The sequence below is a fragment of the Anas acuta genome, chromosome 1 (genome assembly GCF_963932015.1).
Source record: "Anas acuta chromosome 1, bAnaAcu1.1, whole genome shotgun sequence".
Classification (NCBI taxonomy): Eukaryota; Metazoa; Chordata; class Aves; order Anseriformes; family Anatidae; genus Anas; species Anas acuta.
The window spans coordinates 54554844-54576222 of NC_088979.1; the positions used below are offsets into that span (position 1 = coordinate 54554844).

Below are 21379 nucleotides of genomic sequence, written 5' to 3' on the forward strand. Positions count from 1 at the left end.
CTCTTTCAATTTAGCACTAGTCACATGCTTGTAGAGTAAGATCTGCCGTTTTCTGTAAACCTTAGTGAATTATTTCATTACCTCTGAAGCCTCTGCACAAGGTGTGACACCATGTTATCTGCAATGCCTGGAGAAGCCTCTTCAGCTAAATAAATCGCCTTTCGCAGTTCTTCTATGGAATCTGTGTTACCACCACACACTTCACTTTTCTCTTTCAACTGAAAGAAAAAAAGGAAGTGACACATTAATAATACATTCATAGTATTTCCATAAACAACATAATGCAAAATCTTACTAAAAAGTGACTGCTAGTGTTCACAGTGTCAAGATTTCTTTCATTACACACCCTCACATCCTGAAGACCTTCCTGAAGTTAATCTGTGCAGTAGTTATTTGGGTGTCATTCATCCTCACAAGATTTCAATCATTCATATATCCTTTTCATTCAAAATTCATGACACCACCCCACAAAACATGCACTGTTTGGCTGGAGCTGCTTGGTTTCAAGATGTGTTGCTCACACATGCACTTTTGTACACATCTTATACAGCTATAGGTTACACTTGGACACCGAGAGCACATTTGTGTGAGCACTGCTTTCACTGTCAACATGTGCAACAGAAAATCCTGAGTGCTCTCATCTTCTCCCTGAAACAAAAGATCCCACAATCAGACAGGAACTGGGGTATGAGAGGGAAGGTCTCAGTGCTCAGCTTATGCAGGAGCTGATATAACGTGCAGAGCACGACTGGTGAAGTAATTTCTTGGAAATCCCTACAGAGCTTTCAAAAAATCTTATCAGGGTCTGGGCTTCCTTAGAAGAAGGCGTCATTTTACTAGCAGTAAGGGTGAAAGAAGGCATGGTCATCTTTCAGGGACTGGGCTTTCCCCAGCAGGCTGGATGTCTGCACTTAGAAGTGTCTCTCCACATTTATCACTACAGCAGTTGTCAAGAGGTGCTTTGCAGCGTCCCCTTAAATCAACATTACTCCTTAGAAGGGAAAAAAAATGGTGAAAAAATACTCCAACAGGCTGTGCATATAAGTGCTTTGGACCAAAGGGCATCTGAGTTGTTTATACAGAACTGAAGAACAGTGGAATAATTTCTCCAGAAACTCTTCAATTGGTTTAAGAGATCCCTGTGAACGCTGGAGCTATCGCTGGTCTGCATTAAAAAAAAATAAATTACACGTGCACACCAGTAATGAAGAAAGCTTAGTGTCAACACACGGAAAGGCTGCACCACTTTCTGGGATGTAATTTGTGCATGCAAACACTTTTGGCCCTGGTCAAGTATAGCAAAAGGGTTTGTTACGTGGAACAAGTACGGTCCCCAGTAAGCAGCAGAAAGCAGAACTGATGTATCAGGACATCTTTTGGAGTGTGGTATTAACACAAGGCATTCCAGAGGGAGCAAAGTAGTAGTGAAGTACTTCAGAGGTGTCCAGTGAGAAGAGACATCTTCCCAAGCATTAAAGTGGCCTTTCAGGACTTTCTGAAGTCGATTTTCAACGGCTGTCAGCAGCTACAGCTCAGGAGTTGCCATCAGCACTGAGGAAAAGCTCTTACTTAAGAGGAATGTGAATCTTGCGAGGGAAAACACAGGCAACAGTGATGGTTCTGGTTCCACGTTTAGTGATGGCTTTTAGGGAAGATGTTAGGACTCCCTTCTGAAAACAACACAGGTCTGGAGGTCTTAAAGCACATGGCTGGGACAATAGGAAAAGATAGGGCACCACAGCTCCTGATCAAGTTGTATCAGAGTCCAACTAAAAAAACAGGATGCTGAGCACAACCTTCCCCTGCAAGATTACTTAAAGACAGCTGTTGGTTTTTACATCTACTGTCTTCTATGTCAAAAGTTTTGAAGACACCATGACAACAAAAATACCTAGTTTTGTTCTTTTTGGAGGAGTTCCATGGTAACAAATGGAACCCTGAAATGAAGCACACTGCTTTTTCCAGAGGGCAGAGAATTGCCATGCCCTTCAGGAGAAGGAAACCCTGCAATGAAATTCTGGAGTAGTTTGGGAAAGTTGTGGCTATCCACCAGAAGCTGCATGAAAGAGGAGTCTGAAGCATGAATCAACAGCAGACACCAGACTACGACTTCTCCCACTGCACGAACCAGTGTTTGAGGAAGAACTTTTCTGTAGCTTCTACACCCTGAGGACATGGAAGTAGATGGCAGTCATACGAAATACAGTGAAAAATGTTTCTGAGGACAGAAAGCAGCAAGAAGAATGGCCTTGAAAATGAGAATGGCAAGCAAGAAAGGGCAAAGAGTAAGAGAGCAAATAGTTAGCAATACCATGGGAAGGAAGAAGCCAGAGCAGAGATCTCCGGAAGACATGTAAGAAAGGGCATGGTGGAGAGAAAGTGAAAATAAAGAAAGGATAAAAATGGAAGATGGACTGAGGAAAACAGCAGATGCAAGACCCACATCACTCTTGAGAGGGGTGAGGGAGGAAGAAAACCTAAAGGAGATGCGGAGCAATGAAAGAAATATTTGGGAGATGGGAAAGTCAGGAGTACCCTTCCTGAGCAGCATGCAAAACAACCTTCTGAATCATGATTTCATTCATTAGAACAAAGTTAAGACAACATTCTCACTAGAACAACTTTATTTCTGTAATGGTTGCAATGGTTGAAAGCATTATTTAATTAAAATCTTTCATAGCGAAGATAGGGTGGGAGGGCAGGGTTTTTTGTTTGTTTTTAAGATAGAGTTCTATAAACATTTGTAAATAATCACATATAAATAAATATCTTCCCCTTCATATGATTTTGATTTATCTTAGTATTTGGAAAAACAAATATAAAACAATGGAAAATTCAGAATGGAAACAAATTATAGTTTTCAATCTGAAATTCGAAAGTTAAATTCTTGCTGGGCTGGGCTGCAGCCAAATATTGGCACAGTGAAGGGCTTAAATTTTGTAACAGATAAAACTATACATAAAATGATAAAGAGATAAAGCAGTGTCAAAATAAAAAATAAATAAATAGGAATGCTCTAATCCAAATATTTACTTGCCTTTCAATTTTTCATATTCATTGTTTTCAGCTGTTAGTTTGCTTTAGTGTGGGTGATGTTGCTACAACGTTTAAGTACCACTGTTAGAAGCTAAACTAAGATCCTCACTGACACACATGAAAGCAAAGGCTACAGGTAAAACTAACACAGTAAGTTCTAAATGGGATGCAGAAACCTTTGTAGAAACCCTTTCATCATTTCTTTTTCAGAGATATAAATCCTAGAATTGCTTAAGCTTTGAAGCAGTAACTTACCTCTGCAAATAAAGGGGATATAACTGTAGACAGGCATTGGGATAGAGGCCTCTTTGGGATGTCCTTTTCCTAAGAAGAAAACAAAATTTGGAACAATTTAATTTCTGAAAAGAAACATCTTCACTGCATTCTGTTTCTAATCAGTGAGGAAAAAATAGTTCCAACATGCCACGCTTCATGAAAAATGTGTTTCTATGTATATACGAGTATGTAAATCATCTTGCACCACGGTGCTTTATTCCAAGCACTGCAGAGAATGGATGTTGAACTGAAGTTTAAGGCTGTGGCACTCGAATATATGCAAACTCAAAATTATGAAGAAAAAAAAAAATCCTACCAAGCATTCACCAAATCATATGAATGCTGATATTTACAAAATTTTTACAATTTAAATGCTTTCAGAGTTATAAAAAAAAATGAACTTGTGAAAAATCCTAAATCACCCCACTAAATTATTAAAGCACCAATTATCTCCTTTTACAATTCAATCAACACTTTGAGCACCTTATTTCTTTGGAACTCCAAAGGCTGGGCTGCTCCATTCTCTAGATTCTTGGGGTCTTTTTCTCTTATTGTAAAGATCCACTCTCCTGAATCACTCCCACCTGAAGCCTGGCCATCTGGTTCACTGTGAGGAAAGAAGAAGAAAAAAAAAAGAAAAAAAGGATTATTGTTCATGTTCCTTCCACATATAACTTCCATTCAAGACCAAAATCAGGATTCTGTTGTGCAAGCCAATGAATATAAAGACAACTGTGAAAAGTAATACAACTTATCTTCTCGAGAAATTAAAGTTTTTTGTTTTTGTTTTTGAGAAAATAAAGCTAAGATACTTCACTAAATGCTAAATTAACTTCAAGAAGAAACAGAGACATTAAAAGACTGAAAATAACTTCCCAAGTTACATAAACAAACAACATGAAGCGTATTATTTCTATCCGAAAATTGGCTGTAGCATAGTATCTCAACTAGGCAACAGAATTCGGGGGAAAAAAACAGAAGAAATAATCCACTGCTTTTTCCTCTAGGAAAATGATTAAGACACTAGCATAGAATACCTTTCTAAAACTCCCACATGACATCCTGATCTCCAGATGGGAGAGATATGGATTTGAAGGGTGGACTACTCAGGATAAGGAATTGAATGGGTGGCTGCACCCAGAGAGTGGTGGCCAATGGCTCTATGTCCAGGTGGAGGCTGGTGACAAGCGGTGTCCCCCAGGGGTCTGCCTTGGCACCGGTGCCATTTAATACCTTTATCAATGACATAGATGATGAGATTGAGTGCACCCTCAGCAAGTGTGCAGATGACACCAAGCTGAGTGGTGCTGTCGATACAGCAGAAGGAAGGGATCCATCCAAAGGAACCTGGCCAAGCTTGAGAAGTGGGCTCACATGAACCTAATGAGGTTCAACAAGGCCAAGAGCAAGGTGCTGCACCTGGGTCAGGATAATCCCAGACCTGAGCACAGCCTGGGAGAAGAATTCACTGAGAGCAGTCCTGCAGAGGGCCACAAAGATACTCAGAGGGCTGGAGCACCTCTCCTATGGAGAAAGGCTGAGAGAGCTGGGGATGTTCAGCCTGGAGATAAGAGGACAGAGAGTAGTGAGGTCCTGGCACAGGCTGCCCAGAGAAGCTGTGGCTGCCCCATCCCCGGAGGTGCTCAAGGCCAGGCTGGATGGGGCTTTGGGCAAGCTGGTCAAGTAGGTGGCATCCCTGCACATGGCAGGGGGCTGGAACTGGGTGATCTTTAGGGTCCCTTCCAACCCAAACCAGTCTATGATTCTGTGATGCCTTGTTTATTGAGGTTGGGGATGAACTGACAAATTTCTTCCTGATTCAAAATACTCAGCTAAAAAAAACTAGGGACACAGCATGGATTTAGCATATTATATTGACATAAATAAATCTTTTGCCACGTTTTTTGTGGATGTCATAGTAAACTATTTTTTTTTCCTTTAACTCCTGGGAATTTGAAAGAATAAAAATATTTATGCTGAGAAAAACCTGTCACAGTGTTACATTTCACTTCGCACTGTAATAGATCTCCTTCTCTAAGCTCATTTCTTTATGAGCTGTGAATTAAGAGTGATCTGCAACAAAACCACCCATTAGAATAGCATCTTGTAGATACCATATAAAAAGTATTTTTAGTGCCCTACCAAGCCAAAAAACATATGATCAGCGTAAGAAAATCCTTCAGCATCTCTGCCTGAAGTCACATCGAACTGTCTGTCAGGGAAAGAGACAGATCTGCTTTCCATTAGCTCTAGTGAGCTGATCTATTTGGGAAGTTAGCACTCCATTGGATCAGCACACCAAATCAATTCACCCTTTTATCACATCTAATACGAGGGCTGCTGTGGAAGTAGAGAGGAAAACAGGCTGAGATACTATGCTAAATTGTCTCATAAGCATTCAGCAACTATTTCAGTTCCAAATCCCCATTTTCGTAGGAGCATTATACCATTAACCCTCTCTTACACAGAAGGATATGCTTCTGCTTGCTTACTGCAGGTAGCCAAAATGAAGGGCAACCTGCCACCAAGGAGACAACTCCTCTCCTTACAGGGCCACATGCACACACAGCACAGTACAAATGTACACTGCTAGCTATTTGTGCAGGGTGAGGCCTAATTTTGCTCACAGGACAGGAGCACAGCCAGCCTTATGTCCAGAAAAAAAACTTAGACCCTACATAAAAGAGAAGCTAGTGAAGAATGGGCCAGGACAATTATTGTCAGTAGTTAAGTTACTTGCATAAAATCCCTTACAACACTGAAATTAAGATTTCATTAGCTTACCAAGGCTGCTAACGTGAAAAGCTGTAAATGAATAACAAAACATAGGAATATATGTGCTAGAAATAACTACTTGTCTCTTTATTTACAAAGAATATTTTATAAATTTGTCAGACTTACGTATCTGAGTCATCAGAGCTGGAGTCATCGTGACTTTGTTCAGATTTCCACCTCTTGTGCCTATCAATAAGTTCAGTCAGGTAGGAAGTTTTCTTTGCATTTCGTAAAATAAATTTGTGTTTTAAGAGTTCCTTTGCACTAGGTCTCTAAAAAAAAAAGTCGTATTTGAAAGTGTTAAAGTAACTCACTGTAAAAAAAAAAAAGCTGAATTACACTCCTTCTTATGTAGAGACTTATGATAGAACTTTACAGAAGTGCCAAAACAATATACTAAATTAATTTCCTTTGACATTCAAACGTAGTGGAGCCTGGGGTTATCACTCACAGCAGAGTTTTCCAACATCCCTATGGTTATTAGAATTGTTGCCTCCACTTCAAAGCTTTCTGAAGAGTTTGCATAGCGCTTTACTAACCTAGCTCTTAAACCTCATATATAAAAACAAATATTCACAAGAAAATCTCTCCCTTTTAAACCAGTTTCTGCATTAAGGCTAGGCAAAGCAAAAATACATTTGCCTCCTTAAAAAACTGTAATTATTTGTTCAAGGATTTCTCAGTTTTCAACTTTATTCTGAATCTTGTCTGTAATATACATACATACATATATATATATATAAATGTATGTACAACTCTTTTGATAAAATCTGATCAAGTTTATCTGTGGGTGGGCTATTTCCTTATCTGTCCTACTCTGCCTGTGCATCTCAAAATGCTTTGTCCATTTTGAAAGAGTAACTTCTGCATGAAGTAAGCTTACAGATCATTCATTTCTTAAAAAACAGAGTGGTAAATAAATACTGTTGTTATCAGTAAAGGAAGAAGTAACTGAACTTTAAAAGGGCAAGTTGCAACTTTCAGTTAATCTTTCCCTGTAAGTCACTAATAAAGATTCCCCCTTTAAACTCCTGTAAACGTTTTTTTCCACAGAGAATTCATGTAAACCAGTCAAGTTCTTTATGACATATTGAAACACAACTGAAACTCACAAAGCCTGGGTCCTTGTTCAAGCAGGCCTCAACAAATTCTTTGAGGGATTTACTGAAGTTTCCTTCCAACGTTGGTGGATTGTTCTTAGGAATGAGGAACAAAACCTTCATCGGATGTAATTCTGAATGAGGTGGTTCTCCTTTTGCAAGTTCTATAGCCGTTATGCCTAATGACCAGATATCTGCCTGTAAGAAATAATCATTTAAAGATTAAGTTGAAGAAAGAGGAAACAATGTTGCTAGCCAAGGTAGATTTTAAATCTTTACTGTAAATCATTTTATATGTAAATTGTTCTTGCTAACAGTCAGATTATGTGGTTAACCACATAAAAGAGTTCATCAGTTGTTTTTACTCTCAATCATAAAGCAGTTCTAGTAAGAGTCTGAAAACTTATTCAACATTCAAAATCAGTTGTTACTAACAAATATTTTTAAAATAATGGTAGGGTTGTTATAAACTAGCACTTTACCTCCTATATTCAAGTTTACTATTTAAGTATGAGGCAGGACACAATGCTGGGGTAAAAGATGTTATAACATGCATTTTTCTTCAGTATCAGCCAGTACAACTATAAGAAATTGAATAAATTAGAATATAATTTTCCTGGGGTTTAACACTGCCTCATGTATCATTCTTTTCACAGACTAGTGAAACACAGTCTAGAACAACATTAATCAATTTTTTCACCCCAAGATTTTAACCAGTTAAGTACTTGGTCCAAGTAGCTTCTGAAACATGGAAAGTGTTTTTCTGCCAGATCTGCTTTGTAAACCTCCTGAAAGGCATGTCTTGTAGGCCAAGAAAGCCTGCTGTACATGAAACCTCTCTAAAGTCACACTCATACAAAATGCCAATCCAAAGGCTTACGGCCAAGTTAGAGGGGCAAGTCAAATGACACTGCAGAGATCAGTGCTAGATCTGGTACCATTTAATTTCAGCGATGAGCTGAATTCACATTCTCCTGGATGTCACAACATGCAGACTGTTGTTTTAGGGTAGATATATTTCTTTCACAGATTTTCATCATCAAAATGGACTATTCCTTCCAGGAAATTTAGTCTCTCTGGCTCCAAACCCTGTTGTCAAATCTGCCCGAAGTAATGCATCCTAAAACTTTATGTTCTGGTGAAATAGCACATTGGGTTTACGTGACAAGGTTTTCGTAGCAGGGAGCTACCAAAAATCTCTGTTCCAAACAAGGACAAGATATCAATTAAGTACATTCAAGTTTTGGTTTTCAAGATCCATTTCCGGGTAGTGGAGAGAGTACAGAATTTATTTATCGTTACTGTCCTTATTAAGTGACCCTTTAATCCACCCTGTCTCTGCTCAGTTGATATCCTAGGTCATCTCTGACCACTTAATACAGGCTGATAGCTACATAGCACTACTAAAAATGGGCTCCTCCTTCCTTGTTCAGACAGTATTTATTCTATTATTAAAAGCGTAGTTACTTTATTTTGTAAGTCAATATGGAAAATATCTAAGTTAATTAGCATACCATCAAATTTATGAAATGATGCTTTGTTAGCCCATGTTACAGAACCACCATCTCACACTGAATGCAGCAGATTATATATGTAAATGAGCTTTGAGTTCAACTTAGCTGATAACGCTGTTATTAAGATAAGTTCTCAATTCTGAGTATAATTGTGAGTACATTTCCTCTGGTAGGAAAGCCTTTTCTTGGTTATGAAAGAAAAATGTCACCTGTGAAGAAGGTTCTTTGTGTTAGCAACTGAGAGTTATTATTTCTGCTTCCTTCTGAATCTCAGTTCAAGAAAAATGTGTTAAAGCCATATAAATCAGTAATTTTCTTCTGCCAGACTTTCAGTCACAGATGGAGCATGTATGTTTATGTATAAAAATCAAGTTAATATACGTTTATGCGTGCATGAACACTTCATTTTTTTCCACTCATGTATTTATAACCTTCTACTGTTAACGACCTTCCTCCACAAAAAATGAAATACAAAGTAAAGTGTCTTTTACCTTTGAATCATATGCAGATTGCTTTATGACTTCGGGTGCCATCCAAAAGGGTGTTCCCACAAAGGTATTCCTCTTTATTTGTGTATCTGTTAGTTGTCCTGCTACTCCAAAATCTGCCAGTTTTACTTCTCCTTGTTCAGATAGCAATACATTAGCCGCTAGAATAAGGACGAGGAAATAGTGTTAGAGGAGCTCATGCAGTATAAATTAAGACTCTTGCAAAATCACATCTCTTAGTTTCAACTATCATGATACAAATAAAAACAATTTACCTTTAATATCTCTGTGGATTTTCTTTTCTGAATGTAAGTAATCAAGTCCTTTGAGTATCTCCCTCAGTATTGTGGCAATCTGGGTTTCATCAAGTGAGCCAGGTTCTAGCTAGGAGACAGAAGAAGAATTTGTGTGTGTGTGTGTGTATAAAAGGAGAAATGGAGAGACCAGAAATGGAACTGTGAGCATGAAAGACATCCTTCTACCACACCTCAAAACTTCTTGTTTGCTAACTTTGTAACATGAGACACAATGCACAATACCCTCAAGAAAATACATAGTTCTAAACTAAGTTGTCTTGTGAAAAACAAATATTCAAGTTATCTAAAATGCTTTTAAAAGTTTTTAAATGTTCCATAAAGACACAATGTCAAGTTATCACGTTATTGCTTTGTGGTCAAGTCATACACAGTCTTTGAAAATCATCTACGTTATCAACTTCTTCTTAAGATTACACTGAATTTCGATGTGCAAGTCTATATGGACCCAAATCTCAAAGTCTGAGAAGGAAACCGAGGTATTTACGGTGCCACATCAGCCATCTCATCCAGCATTACTATATGTTAGATGAGATTGTGTGAAGTTCCCCAAAACACAACTCAAAACTCCAGGCTGACAAAGCTCTGCATATTTAAGAAGTTACCTTTCTTCCACATAAAACTGAAGGTGTAAGTCTGTAAATCATGAGAATGAACAATTCTGAGTAATTTCATTCCGAGAAGAGACAGCAGGGGGAGGATATCTCACAGCTCTCTGCTTCTGAGATAAATTCTGAAACTGAGTGTGCCACTAACTTTAAAGTGATAGAGGAAAGGTCACTGACTTAAACAGGCTTCCTAACCAGTAAGGGCATTTTGAGAGAAACACAAACCCAGAGAACAGTTCTGGTGCAGGGTGGTTGGGCACTGGGACGAGCTCCCCAGGGCAGCGGTCATGGCACCAAGCCTGCAGAGTTTGAGAAGCATTTGGACAACGTTCTCAGATACGTGGTCTGATTTTTGGGTGGTGCTGTGTGGAGCCAGGAGTTGGACTCAATGATCCTTGTGGGTCCCTTCCAGCTCAGGATATCCTAAGATTATACTCCTGTATTTTAGGCTACCCCAAAAGAACAGCCACTGAAAAACATATCAGATAAAAATAAAATACTACATCCATCAGAAATCCTAGTAAGCAGGAAAAAAGGTAGGATTTCTGGTAATCCCGACAACATATTATTTGTTTTTATCTTTGTAGCCTTGCTTTCGACCTTTTTTTTTCTTTACTCTAGCTTTGAAAACAACCTCATAAATGGTTCATCTCAGCATTGATACAATCTCAGTAAAACTAACATTGTGTTCTTATGAGAGCAATAAATAGGCACACACATGATGCTGCCACTCCCTGAAGCCCACAAAGACATTCTCAGGGCTTTGCTTTGGCTAGGCTGCAAATACCAGTTCAAGACTTGGCGACCATGGCACATTACATCTAACAGTGGGAACTCCTCTGTCAGATGTTAGCTCACCCAAATGAGCACAAAGTTGGGAAAACAGGCTGTGACTTGGACCACTGGTGCCTGTACCTTCACCACAAGCCTATTAAAATCGAGAGCCAATGTACGTGTAATTGCTTTAAGTGCACTTTCTCTCGCAAGGTGTGACTTGGAAAATAGCCTTTAGGTATTCAAGCACGGAAGACACCAGGCTAGTAAGTCATGCATACGCTTCAACCACAGAATTTGAGGTCCCCATGCAGCCTTGCTTTGTGTAAAAGCAAAATAAAGAGTGCCAATTCTCGTACTGGATTCCAGCTGGGGACCATGATGTGTATGTTTAGAGCCAGGAAAACAAGCAGCAGGACATGAATTCAACATGGATGAAGCACACAAGATGCTTGATGTACAAACACTTGGACGATGATTTCAGTTCTTCAGTTCTGTAGCAAAATCCTTTCAATGACATTCCAAGACGTGACCAAAGACTTTGTACTATTCTAGGCAACAACTTACAGAACAAATATGTTCTGTATATTTTTATGTTATCTGTATATTCTGTATGTTATCACACAGGTGAATGAATGTGATTTAAAAAAAAAAAAGATTCAGAAGGAATATTTGAGAACATCTTTTTTCTTCTCACTCTTACACACCTTTTTGACTTATTAAGTTATAGAAGTACACCCAAACAGTTTCTAGTTGCTTTTCTTTTTGCTTTCTCACTTGTCCTTTTTTCAGGACAAAACTATCAGAACAACAAATATACTTTTTTCGCAATATATCTTTGTTAGGAACATTATTTCTACATAAGCACAGAATTCCTTCTTAGAGGGTATGGAAACTAAAGGTATAAATGGGTTCAAAAAGGTAATCCCAATTAAAGCATAGCAGCTCAACTGCCAGAAGTCTGCATTTACCAGCCTCTCCTCTCATCTTCAGGATGTCAGCAGCAGACTGCCACACAGGCATTTATACTTTCACTCTTTCTTCAAGCATTTATTAGTTGCCCCAGGTGAGAACAACAAACTGTGCTGCAGACAGTCAGTCTCAGCTGGTATGATAATTTGCATGTACTCAAAACACGTATTCTCATTTTCGTAATACTATTTTTTAAATCCACAATAAATACAACACTGTATGTGATTTTTTATTTTTTAGATGGCTGATGTGAATTGCCAGCATCCAGGCCAGGAAAATGCAATCTACATTGAACCTTTTGAATTATGATTCAAAATTGGGCAATTATTTTGACAATTTATCTGGTGCAATTAATCTCATCTTTCAAACATATTGAACCACCTCTATAACCATTCTTCGCCAAGCAGATCTCCTTGCAGCACTCTTTGATGGAAGAGAAATGGAATGGATACGGTTCACTAAGTTTGCAATTTATAAGGTTGTACTTTTTTTCTCTCTTCTTTCTTAACACAACCAGGGAGAATTGTGTTAGGAGAATTACGAAACAGAAAATACCATTTTCAGCCTTTAGTGTTCTCTGGTTGACTGAAGATCAGCATTCAAAAATGTTTATATCCTGCTTCCAATATTAGGTTGCTTAGCTCCCTACCATCTCTATAAATAATCAGTCATGCCTCATGGAAAATAATATTTTCCTGGCATTGAGAAGCATTTTTTTCTCCTTTACTGGAATATCCAAATTAAAACAAAATGTTTTGTTTAAGGCATCTGGTTATGCTACCTTCCAACTTAGAAAGTAATAATTTCACTTGTAAGACCATAATTTTCTGCTATTATTACAAAAAAGAGTATCACAGACAAATGATACCACTAATGTTTCCAGAATTATATTGGAGGACAATTAATGTGAGGTAAGGTAACAAAAATCATATAAAGTTTACTTACTAGATCAAGTGCAGAGCCTCCACCCAGATATTCCATTATTATCCATAACTTTGTATCCTGCAAAACAAAAAACAACAGAAAATACATTAAGTTTTAAAACAATCAGTTATCATTAAGTTATAATGGGAATCATTCCATTCTTTTTGCTGAAGAATCTACTGTTTTAAATTACTATAAATGTTTAGCTGTTCCTCCAAAACACCTTTGGATTATTCTTTACAATGTGATATTACTTTTAGTCCCATCTGATGTGGAATTCATTTAGTCTGCCACAAGCTATTTACACAACTATCTGTGCTCAAAAAAAAAAAAAAAAAAATCTGTTCATCTAAATCAACAGGAGAAAAGCTACTTCGTATGTACCAATAGGTAAGAGGGCAGACATTAGAAGCTGATTGCTTCTAAATAACTGATGCATACTCTTAAACGTCAAACTCAAGTTCATTTTATGGTACCTCCTTTGTGCCCTGATACTAATGCTATTATAATATGGATTGTAACCAGGCAAGAAGAATTTTCTCTTCAATTCCTGCCAAACAGTTGTGTAGCAGGACACCTCTTGCCTTTATGCTGAAAATATGAAGAGCATCTTCAGTGTTTAATTCAATGGTCAAAGCTTCAGAACTGGGAAACAAAAAAGACTAGAACCAAGACTGGACAATTGCTCTGAAGTTCTGAGTTCACTTATCTATTAACATGCAGGAGCCACCCACCTACTTGTTCTTATTACCCTCCTGAGTATATTCGGAAAAGTATTTACTGAGACACGAAAGAGACGGGAAAGTGGAGTAGTATAAACTCATACATTTAAAAATTCTGATTACAGACATTCAAAATACCAAATACATCATATATAGTAGATTTCCTTTCATTAGTAGAAAATGTTTTCTTTTATTGATTATTTTTATTTGAACAGCTACTGCAAATATTTTCTTACATAACCTGACTCCTGTCTAGGTTGAATTTGATTTAAAATTTATTCTTAGCATCTCTGCATTGTTTCATTTTGTTGAAAGGTAACCCACAACTTATCTGTCTCTGACCTAAGGAAGAATACAGCTAAATTTTCTCCACTAACGTTCATGTATCTAATATAGGGTGTAGAATTTTGGACACCTATGTTCAAGAAAGATGAAGCAAACTAGTAAGATAAATAATTATTCAAGATAACTACTGCAATTTGTTAGCTTTAGATAGTAAAATAAAAGCTGAAGAAAAAAATCGAGCTACTATATTCTCAAGGAAAAGTTTGATACATATTACATGAGTGTTTAATAAAAAATATGCCATACACTGTAAAAGAGACTGGACCTAGTCGCTTCTCTCTGCTGTTTGCAATATTTTATTCTCAGATACGCTAAGAGAAGCATCAAATCCATCCACCTTACAGTAACGTACCTCCTGTAGGTAACAGCACGCAGCCCTCCCCACCCATCTCCAGATTCACAAACTGTACCATTGTTAAGATCGATCTTGGATTAGTTCCTTCATCACCCACTATTTTTAACACAGAGATCCCATTAAATTTAGAAACTTGTTCTTCAGGAGTCAATGGTATTTGACAAACATTCAATCTTGTTAAAAAGACTTTAAAAGAACCAAAACATTTTTTTAGGAAAAAAAAATATTTAAAATACAATTTATCTTATCTACATATAGCATCTGGATAATGCTTACTTTTTGCAGACACCACAGACATTCCAAGAATCACTCCCTATCTTGAAAGAGTCCCTTAACAATTCTGAAATATGTACTTTGCTGCTTCTCAGTTTCTCAGATTTTGCCTTAAGTCTTCTGGGTTCTAACAGTTCCAGAACAAGCATGCTTCTGAGAGGTGTCTTACTCTAAGTTATTTCACATTCAGAAAACTTCCTCAGCTCAATCAAAATTATCATATATATTTTATATATTTCTAGATATAAAAAACCTCACCTGCTTCCATCTGAAAATTTGTTTTCCAAAGCAGCATGAAATGCCCCAAGTATTCCAATTTTATGTGTCTGCAAATAATAATTTAAGCGCAAACACGTCAGCTGTATCACTCTACCTGTTATTCCAATGCAACTTCCTGGGTGGAAAAGAAAAAGGCAGGGCAAATGAACCCCTTGATCCTCTCTCAAAAAAAAAAACAAAACAAAACAAAACAAAACAAACAAAAAAGGAGTCAAGAAGAGATGCGTCTTCTTTTTTCTACTATCTCAATTACCATGTGGATTTAGAGAAATAACTTTAATTAAGATGTAACTATTTCCCCAAAGAGAAATTCTCACAGAACTAGATATTGAATTTTCCAGCCTCAGAATTGAAAAAAAACTTTGAAAATAGTTATTTAAAATAAGTTGCAAATTAGAAATCCAGAAGTGGCATAAATTAACTAAAAATTATAATTAATGAATATAATTTTAATTGTGTAGATACACAATTGTGTAATATAAAATTACACAATAATAAATTACAGAAATCAGACTTTTTTTTTTTTTTAAATCCTCACTTACCTTTTCACTTTTTTCCCTAGTTTGCTCAGCCTTTTCTCCTAAAGCTTTCATCATCAACTGCTTAGGGTCATATGTCTGAATTTACAATACAGTAACCATGAATCCAGTAAACTCAGGAATACGAAGGTTTTAAAAAAGATCTAAAATTCAGTAAAGTGTGGAAATGCTGTTAGGACACCTAACTATCAATAGATATCCTAAGTGTGAAGCTAAGCAGCAGCTATCTATTACAGTTATGGCACCTTTATATTTGTAGCCTAAGATTAAAAGCGGTCTTCAAGGTCCATAGTTCATCCTTCCCCTTGCCACAGAAATGCTGCTCAACTTTGAGGCCTGTGTTTATTTAAAGTTTTCATCATTCATGCAAAATACCTGCATAGAGGTAACTACTGTTGTAGTGAATCTTAACAGCACCTTCAATTGACCCCTACTGGAAGTCTTTGGCTTTCTTAGTTAAAATCTGCACACTGCTTAACAAGAAAAAAAAAAAAAGTGCTTTTGGTGAAGCAGTTTTAATGAATTGCTTGATACATATTTTACTTTTAGAGCCAGTAACCTGTATACACTTATTTTATGCCACGCAACAACAGCAAAACACAAGTAGAGCACCACTGTCAACTCACTTTGGCATCACCAGAGTAACAAACCTCCCTCCTCTTGCCCTTCCTTTACAAGCATCTCTGGCATGCTTCACAATCCCTAACTTACTGCCACTTTCCGTTTTAAGGATGTTGAAATTGTTTTTCTTGCCTGTACTTCTTTCTTTGTTCAGCACTTATCCCGCATTTTTCCTTTCAAAGGAAGCACCAAAATCATTAAATCTTCCATAGCCTAGATTAATAATTACATATTTACACAAAATCACTCGCATTTGCAAAAAGAAGCTACACTTACATACTCAGACTAGGACCATTAAGTGTTCAATTTTAAGATCTTTAGCAAGACCAATTGTCTTCTTAAGCATCAGTCCCAACATAGCATTGATTTTTCTTCCAAGCACAGTGGAGCCATGGTGAGTCATCAAGCCAAATTTAGGATTACTATTTCTCTAGATGAGCGCATTAATTGAAGGCACACGGTACATTTCCTTTTTCAACGTAGGAACAAGAGGTTTTTTCTCTGGTGCCATGAAACTGGGCAAAGGAACAGCTTTGCAATCTAAAAGCTCTCTCACAAACGCAGAGCTTCTACGAACCCTTTCCAAACTAGGTTGCTCTTCTTACAGTTGGACTTCTGATTTTAACTCTAAAACCACACAAAAGCCTTACAATAGCAGCTTTGTTTCTGATGAAGTATTCACCATTTATTCACTTATATACCATGAAAACAGTTGTAAGGTAAGTGCAGTTACAGCAAGTAAATTACTTCTTTTAATATGTAAAATCAAGGACCATCCACTCCCCCCAGCTATCCAACAAAAAAATCTCCCCTACAGTCTCCAAAGCACAACAGAAATCAGAGTGTAGAAGAAATATACAGAAATAAGTAATCAAGATTAAAATGTTTCTTTACAAATCATTATGAAGCTAACAAAACATTTCAACAAACATGGAGAAGACTAGCCTCAGAGATTTGTTTGTGTATTTGTTTATGTATTTAGCAGGAAGAATGTATACACGCATTTCTTTGCGGTATGATATTAAACAGGAGAGATTCACCTACGTACTGGGTTTATGTGGCAAGGTTTTGGTAGTGGGGGGCTGCAGGGGTGGCCTCTGTGGGCAGAGCCCAGCAGCTGCCCCATGCCCCAGGTCAGATCCAGCTCCAGATGGCTCCAAAAGGGACCCAAGGCTGGGCAGAGCTGAGACGATGACATTCATTGTGCCTCTGGGAAAGCAGTTTTAAGGAAGGGAAAAAAACTGCACAACAGCAGCCGGGAGAGCAAGGAGTGAGAAGCAGCCCTGCAGCCCCCGAGTGAGTGCAGCAGGAGGGCAGGAGGTGCTCCAGGCAGGCAGCAGCAGTTCCCCTGTGGCCTGTGGAGAGGCCCCTGGTGGAGCAGGCTGTCCCCCTGCAGCCCATGGGTCCCACATGGAGCAGATCTCCATGCTGCAGCCCCCCCATGGGTGGAGGAGCCCCCTGTGGAGCAGGTGGATGTGGCCTGGAGGAGGCTGCGGCCCATGGAGAGCCCCCGCAGGAGCAGGCCCCGGGCCAGAGCTGCAGCCCGTGGAGAGGAGCCCACGCAGGAACAGGGGGCTGCGGGGATTTAGATGTTATCTAAATCACCTTTCCTGAGAGAAAGAGGGGTTGCAGAGAATAAGATAATACAGCGTCATGAACAAGAAGGACCAGAAGAACTTGAAGCACCAGCTGACCTGTGCAGCGCTTCAGAATTCAGCCACAAGTCTTAGAACGAGGAAGTCAATTAATGCACTTTGAAAACAGTTGCACAACCGTGAGCCCGCCTGTTTTTAAGCGAAACAAAATCCTCCCACCTATTGTAAGAATATTTCCCACCTTAAATTCATGGTGCATAATTAGCAGCAGAATAAAAGGTACTTAATAAACAAACGTGAAATCCTTTTACTGAAGGCTTGGTTTGGTTCAGAGACAAATGATTGGCAAATCCCACTCAGAATCTGTATTTGCAAACATTTTAACATGTCAATCATTATGAGGCAGAAGGAATCACAAACTAGAAGTTACATATTTGACTGAAATAACACAACAGATCTGCTAATCCAAGTAAAAGCTAGATTAAGTTCATCTATACACTAAAAGCTTTACCATCGTTTGATACTGTAGGTTTTTCTACTAACCCCAAGACAGAGGGTATCCAAATACCCTGATCAGAACCTCAGTTAATCTGGAAAATACAAACTAGTTACAAATCGCACAATGTGATGTGTGATTTTTTTTTTTGGAAAGAAAAAAGGATTTTACAGATACTTCACACTTGTGTTTTTAACCATGCATCTGAAGCCCATGCTCGACTATACCACCAGGTGGCACAATCACAATGCCAAAGATGCTCTCTCACTGCCCCCCAGCAAAGGTCCAGCCCCAAAACAAGCTGTGCAACCAAACTGAAGTACAAAAACCACCTGTCTAAGGTAAAACTGAAAACACCTGGCACTCCAACACCCTTCGTGAAAAGAGGAAGAGATGATTAAGCAAACAAATGCATCCTATTTGCTCACAATCATCAACTTCAGGCATCTTTTTATTCATTCACCATCCCCTTTGAACATCAGGTCACAGCAGCAGTCCCTGCCTCATTACACAGGATGAAGAATAGGCAGAACCTGGCATTCAAGTCCTCATTACCTTGTTAACTCAAATGGACATCTGTGAGTTTATATTCAGAGGTAAGGTAGCGATCAATCAGGAAAAAAAAATAGGATGCTATGAATGATGCTTTGAGACACCAACAGGAAACGGTATTTACCTAATTGTGGCACTTGCTTCTCTTAGACAAGCTAAAACCATTTCACAAGCAATAATAAACGTTGCCATCTTCTCAAATCTGAAAACATCTATCAAGAAGTATCAAGACCTCCAAAATATTTTATATGCCTTTCCCTAAGAGCTTACAACTTCTAGAAAAAAAGGAATATATATACAAGAAAATAATGATTCTAAACTGTTAGAGAGAAGGCACCTAAATATGAAATATCACCATTGGTCCTTGAAACTCATCAGGATTTGCAACCTTTCCAGTGTGTTAGCTGACTCTTCACTTTCTAGATCCACAGATGAGTGCTAGAACAGGTACCGATTGTCAAAAAGTGAGTTCTTTATCAGCACCTCCATAAAGATACCAACAATATTCAGCAAATGCATGGTTTTGGCAACAAATACGTGGAGCTCCACCACAGAGCCTCAATTCCTGTCATATCTAGGCTAGTAACAAATATTACCTTGATATATTATTGGTTCAATTTAAACCTAATCAGAACTAGATCCAGTGTTACCATATGTTAACGATGCGAAGTGCACCATTTGCTTGCATGCCATTCTTTCCAGAACACGATCCTTGGACAGAGAAGGTAAGGAACGCATCGTTAAACTTCACACAGCACTTCCACATGCCAGTTAAGATTGCTCAGTGTCATTTAATAACTTCTTTGACAGATGAAAGGGATGTGACAAAGGATTGAATTCACTGATCACAAGTTATTTACACTGCAGCTTCCCCAAAAGGGGAACATCTCAGCCACACAATTCTGTTAAGCTTAAGTAACAAATAATCAAGCTCTCCCCCCTGCAAATGGGCACATCGATTCTACCACTCCGTATCTAGCTCCTGCAGCTGTACAACAGCTATCAGGAAGGGCTATAATGTTTTTACAAGCGTTTGGAACTATCTTCACAGGGGACAAACCCAGATAAAAATCTTTCATCGCCTATTCACATCACCTTTCTAACACACTACAGTTTGTTCTTAAGCACAATCTCAGTAAGTACTGCTGTTTTTCTCGCAGATCTGATAAGCAAAAAGCTCTCCAGCCTTATTACAAGGAACAAGGAATTCCACTATCATTCCAGAGCCTCATAACAAGTTTATTGAGTTTCACCATTCATTAACCCTTCACTAGAATTTCCCTTGACAAATTATTCATCTGCTAATGTTCCTCCATCTATTTCCACCTACCACAATGCAAACTTGTATAGATTGATATATCATTTTATCAAGAGGGATGTTATTTGTTTACGACATCAGATTCCATTTTTTAAAAAAAAGAAAAAAACACCATCTGTATTACATAAAGATGCTGATACCTGAAGAACCTGAAAATCACATGACATGGAAAAAAAAATGGTTGGCTCTGAAGAACAAAAGACACTATTTCACAGGAAAACAAGGCTAAAGTCACACAGATTGCCTTTGCCAAAGATACTCTCTGGATAAACTGTCTTCTCCCTCCCCTTTTCTCCTCCCCATCCTGTCACAACAAATGGTTCATGCCTTAGAATAGTGTCTTCAAGGACTGTACATTGTGTTCTCAGAAAAGTGAAAAAACTGAACACCAACTGAAACACCAAACAGGCGCAGTGAATTGCCATCCTTAAAATTGGTATCCCCCGCTTTGGGGTTTTGAAGTGTAAGAGCAAAGGCAGATGTCATAAAGTACAGATCAAGATATTTATTCAGCAAGAAAGCAGAAGCAAAAATCTAGTCATGCTGAAGTAGATAATCTGGTATACTACTGAAGACCACAGATAAAGTTTATTTTTCTTCTTACATGAATGACTATTAACAATTGACAGGCTCCAAAGAGAGAAGAAAAAAAACAATGCTCTGAACATCAGTTTTCTCCAGTAAAAAAATTGACAAAGGAATAACTAGATTTGCCTTTGAAAGGCATTTAAGTATTTCATGAATTCCAGAGCCTCCAAATAACATAACGCCTCCCACATATAGCTAGGTCTCTCATTTTATTATAATCAATATCCACCAACAAGCTAGAAAGCAGTGTAGCAATTCTTAACCCTAACAAAAAATAAAAATAAAAAATCTTCCACTGATTCTAGAAAGTTACTCAAATTAAGAAAATAAAAAAAATGCCTTTGTTTCGTTCTCATCCACTCCCAGAAGAGGGTAACCCCTTAATAAAATATATATTTGTGATTCTGTTTAGCTTGTCTTACAGGAACAAAATGAACTTGATAAGATTTACACTAGCTTCAGTGTGGTACTGCTCTTTTCTGCACTTTCAGTAAAACCTTGCTGAGAAAAAAAAAGTGCTAGAATAACTCCCAGAAGGGAAAAAAAAAAAAAAAAAAAGAAAAGGAGAAACAAACCAGTTGTGAAAGTTTCATTCATTGAAATTATTTTGAAATATATATACATACACATATACTTGAATATTTTGCCTCTGAATACCAGAAGAAGAGGCATAGAAATAACACATTGTGGAAAGACTACATATTAAGAAAAAAATACCTACAGTTGACCAGTATATTTACATTTGAAATGTAGAAGATTACAAAAGAATTTTGTAATGAAAATGCTGATTATTGCAACAGAAAATCTCAGCATTTTGAAAAAAAAAAAAAAAAAAAGGAAAGAAAAAACAGCAAACAATTGTTGAACATAAACAGAAAACAAGCTAATTTAATCTATCAATTTTACCAGGACATA

At 37.8% G+C, this 21379-nt stretch overlaps 1 protein-coding gene across 3 annotated transcripts in view; it reads right to left on the reverse strand.

Annotated features, from left to right (window-relative positions):
- STK24 (serine/threonine kinase 24) overlaps nt 1–21379 on the reverse strand; it is a 51647-nt gene that overhangs the window by 5217 nt on the left and 25051 nt on the right. For all 3 annotated transcript variants that reach the window (XM_068677415.1, XM_068677414.1, XM_068677419.1), the window contains 8 exons: nt 12803–12859; nt 9465–9573; nt 9193–9350; nt 7200–7385; nt 6214–6359; nt 3796–3919; nt 3292–3360; nt 82–218 (listed from right to left, as the gene is read on the reverse strand). In XM_068677415.1, the coding sequence (XP_068533516.1) occupies nt 82–218; nt 3292–3360; nt 3796–3919; nt 6214–6359; nt 7200–7385; nt 9193–9350; nt 9465–9573; nt 12803–12859 (986 nt within the window). The remainder of the gene's footprint in view (nt 1–81; nt 219–3291; nt 3361–3795; nt 3920–6213; nt 6360–7199; nt 7386–9192; nt 9351–9464; nt 9574–12802; nt 12860–21379) is intronic.